This window comes from Propithecus coquereli, unplaced genomic scaffold (genome assembly GCF_000956105.1).
Source record: "Propithecus coquereli isolate 6110/MARCELLA unplaced genomic scaffold, Pcoq_1.0 Scaffold15, whole genome shotgun sequence".
In the NCBI taxonomy this organism is placed as follows: domain Eukaryota; kingdom Metazoa; phylum Chordata; class Mammalia; order Primates; family Indriidae; genus Propithecus; species Propithecus coquereli.
Window position 1 is genome coordinate 6,133,351 of NW_012139413.1, and position 4,257 is coordinate 6,137,607.

Sequence of the window (4,257 nt, forward strand, 5' to 3'; positions counted from 1 at the left end):
GATACTAAGTAGATTCTTCTTAGGTAATGTTGGAGGACCCAAAGGAAGAAAAGCACAGTGACCGTAATCTCAATCTGACACACTGCACAAGATAAAGGAGATAAAGGGGGTAGTAAAGAGTGAAGCATTTGCCAATGATAACAGAATAAGGAGCAGGCAGACTATGCTCTGTTAGGAAATAGGCTATTGAATCTCTTAAATAGCTTTAATTGCTTTCATTATTGAGCCAATCAAGTCAAACTAAAATTATCTGAGTAACAAGGTTAATGCCATGCAATTTAGTAGTAGCTCTCCAGGTTCCAATGACATAAATTACTTTCAGTTTATTATATTTACTGCCTCAACAAAGTTGAGCAATCCTACAAATTTTCCCCATAATCCATAATGGACCCTCGGGGACAACTCCTAGCAGAAAAACTACAAGTACTAGGCATTTAAATACATTATTAAACCTCACAGCAACCTTACAAGGTAATTATCTGCCCTCTGTTACAGAAAAAACTGAAGAATATTTGAGGTGACACTGGTAAATTGCTTTATTGGGTAGAATAGGCTTCCACCTGTTCTGAATGATCTTTATGATATTTTACAATTCAGAAGAGAGGTGACAAGAGCTACTTCTCTTCAAATCTACTCCTGAGCCACAGGAGTAGGTGAGGATATTTACTATCTCCTCTATATCTATGACGTGGGGTTACACACATTACCATTTCCAAACACCACCTGAGAGCACCCTTTGTAGAGGACCCAGCACAGTCCTGCCTTTGATGGGGTGGCAGCCTAGTTGGGGAAGAAAGGCTTTTCTCCAAATCTGGCTTTTCCCAGATTACTTATGATTAGGGAAGACTTCCTTGGTGATGTGAAAACTGAGTGCAGCCAACAAAGCAATTCCTTTTTTCCTGTTTTCCTTATGTTTAACTTACTGTAGAAGACCATTTAACTCACCCAGGTAAACACAGTTGTTCTCCAGAATGTTTGATAGGTGTTGCTTTCAAATTATATAATTTCATGGGGGAAGAGATGGATTGCACGGCTTCCTACATGACTGACTTTCTTGGTACCAACGCTAGAGAAGGGGATGACCATTATTCCACCATGTCAACATTGTAGGAAACAGGAGGAAAGGAAGGGAGTCTAAAGCCTCATAGGCCCTTCCTAAGAGACAAAAGAGGCTTGGAGGTGTACAACGTGGCTGAATCCAGGAAATGCAAGTCCATACTAGGAATGTGCTACAATACCCTCGTAAGGGGACTTTTGATAAGACAAAGCCCCACAGACTATGTAATCCTACACATAATTACAGTGGACAGGGAAAAGGAATATAAACTCTGTAGGAAAATCATGATTTTTCTTCCCTCTTTCTCTAGTTGTCATTCCTGAAAGAAGTTTACAAAAACATCCTGAGATTAAAGCCCAAGGTTGAGGGGAGGGAGGACACTTGGTTTTGGAGGAGCGTTAGTTTAGATAGAGCAGGCTGCTCAGAAATACTGTCCAATCACAGGGCTCAGTCTTGGCTGTAGACTGCAGTTTAGATTTTAGATTCTCTGACACTAAAAATAATGTCTCTTGCCATGAAATAAGTCAAAGACAGTTACATTTTCCTGTCTATGGAGAGAAATGTTACCCTCCTAGGTTAAGGCGGGTGTCCTGGCTCAGGCGAAGGTTATATCCTTGACAGCCAAGAACATAAAATAAATGCTGCAGGTATGCAGAAAACATGCATCATGCAAACAAGGGCTGCCACTGCCTCGCCACCTCCTTTTCAGCCGGCCCAGCCTCCTAGTCCCCTTTCTTGGGCTGAGCTGAGAAGTGCCACGGATGAAATGGGAGATCCGTGCGGCTCCTCAAGCGCTCAGAGGAGCCCGGCCGGCAGCCTCCGGGGATGGGGCGCCCCGCAGCCGGGATACGCTGGGAGACTGCCCGTGCCTGCTTCTGCTTTTAAGGTGGCTGCATTCCCCGGAATCAGAGCCTGCTTTTCCAGAGCTTTCGGAAAACATTTAACTCACTCTCTGCCGGCCGCTATGGGAGAACGACAGTGCGGGAGCGGTGGTTTATCGAATACTGAAGGGTTTGTTTTTTCACGTTGCAAACCAAGAAAGGAGGGGATATTTAGGACAGGCAAAGGTTTAAACGGCTGTCAAATTCTATCCCAGAACTTCGCCTTTTCCGTCACAAACGCAGACGAGAGAGACAGATCTAGCCCGCTACCAGCAAGCCGGGGGCGAATGCGATACCCTGAAAATGCCCGACTGGGCCACCTTGAAAACCGATAGCCTCTCTGCACTAGAAAAACATGCGTTCTCAGGGAACACAGCCGGGAAATCTTGCTTCCCCTTCAAATATGGCTTAAGAGGAGGAAGAGAAGCAGCGCGGGGCTGCGCCTCACCATTTGCTGTGCACCCCGGAAAATCGCGTCCAGCATCATCAGCTTCCAGGGATCGGACACGGAGCTGGGCAGCGGGATGTAGACGTAATAGGCGGCCAGCGCCACCAGGGCGGTGAGCAGCACGCAGGACGACCTCATCCTCCCCCGGCTCGCTCGGCTCGCCCGCGGGCTGGCGAGAAGGAAAGGACGATGCCACCCGAAGACCTCCTGCAAGTTGCTGCCAGCGGCAGCTGCTCATTTACGCGTTTCTTACAAGCCCAGGAGCCAATCGGAGGCGGCGTCGGGAGGAAGTTGGAGGGCTGACGTGCCCCTCTACGGTGTCCTTGCAAAGTGTTGCAGACGCTCCAGGTCTGGGGAAGCTCGGGCGCTGCGCTGGGCTTTGCACAGCGGCCTCTGGAGGACGCCGGTTGGTACTGCACGCCTGTGACGATGGGCTTCCTCCGGAAGGTTTTTCAAGCAGAAAACCAGAATAGTTTCAGTGTGACGAGTCTCTGGCCAAAGCATGTGAGTCATTCTGACTCAAAATGGAGATACTATTGAGAAAGGTAATAAAAACTCTCTGCTCTCCAGAGCCAGACTTGCAATGGTATGTAAGTTCTAGCCGACATATGGTGGAAGAAGGTATTATTATTATTTCTTTTTAGCTCAAGCAATGACATGCCAGAAATACGTCTAGCATTCAAGTCTTCATTTCCAAATTCCATTCTCCAAAAAGAGGAACCACTGCTGTTTGCCACTGTCCCTTGGAGAAAAGGCTGATTCCAGGGCTGGGGCAGGAAAATTATAAGATAAGGCTTTTGCGTCAAAGATGAGGAAGCGCTCAAAAAATAATGGGGACTAGTGACAAGGACACAGGTGGCAGGCAGCTCGAAGCGTCTCCCAATGGCTAGAGCTGGGATAATTATACGGTCAGTATGAATCCTAATACTGGATTATAAATCATTGAATGAAATAAAAACCCAGGAAATCTGTACTAACAGAAGTGCATAAATAAAGAAAGAAAGAAGAAAGGCTTTCCTTACGATAGAATGCCAACTAATAATCATAGAAAATTATAAATGAAGCTAAGGCTAGTGGGTAAAAATTTGACAAGGAATTTTAGTTCCTCATCAGAAGATCTCACCACAAATTATCAATTACGAACGGGAAAATAATAACTTTTTCATGTACACCACCTGAAAAATTTCTTTCAGTGAATCAATGGTAGCAGAAAATGCATTCAAATTAAGTTTTCCTGTTAAAGATTGGGGGGGGGCGGGGGATAAGGGAGGACAAAATGGGAGAGAGAAAACTAGCAGAATTACAATCAGAAATCCAGAAGAAAAACATGTAGAACTGTTTCAAGGAGGTGGTAGGAGATTATCCAAACTTACTGATCAAGGCTTTAGAACATCTGCTACATAATGTAGTAATTTAAATTTGGTCTAATCCACAGAAATGAAATATCCATAAATTTGGGTCTGATGATAAGATTAGGAGATAGTTGATTTCCTCTTCAAAGTTGGAGGAAAACATTGGCATGAAGGACACACTTCAGTGGTGTTTCAAGCATAAGTTTGAGATCATTGTTTTCTCATTTTATAAAAGTTATTGGTTAAACATATAACTCTAGACAGATAGGGATTCGTGTGTTTGTATGTGAGTGTGTGTGCATTAAATTAGAAGCTAATCTTTATGAGTCATTAGAAATAATCCTGGAGATATAAACCAAGCTGACTACTGGATTTAGTTACATTACTTGCTTTCAGGTAACTTGAAAAATAAGTCAAAGTTTTACCTTGGAGACATTAATATTTTTCTCCTGGATTTTGACTATGTATTCATAAAAACATAGATCTTAGAGCTAATGACAAAACTAAACCAAACCAAAA

The 4,257-nt window shown here is 44.0% G+C and overlaps 1 protein-coding gene across 1 annotated transcript in view; it reads right to left on the reverse strand.

Annotated features, from left to right (window-relative positions):
* NCEH1 (neutral cholesterol ester hydrolase 1) overlaps positions 1-2,524 on the reverse strand; it is a 54,464-nt gene extending 51,940 nt beyond the window's left edge. Inside the window, exon 1 of the mRNA XM_012640185.1 lies at positions 2,387-2,524. Within this exon, the coding sequence (XP_012495639.1) occupies positions 2,387-2,524 (138 nt within the window). The remainder of the gene's footprint in view (positions 1-2,386) is intronic.
* Between the last annotated feature and the right edge of the window lie 1,733 nt (positions 2,525-4,257).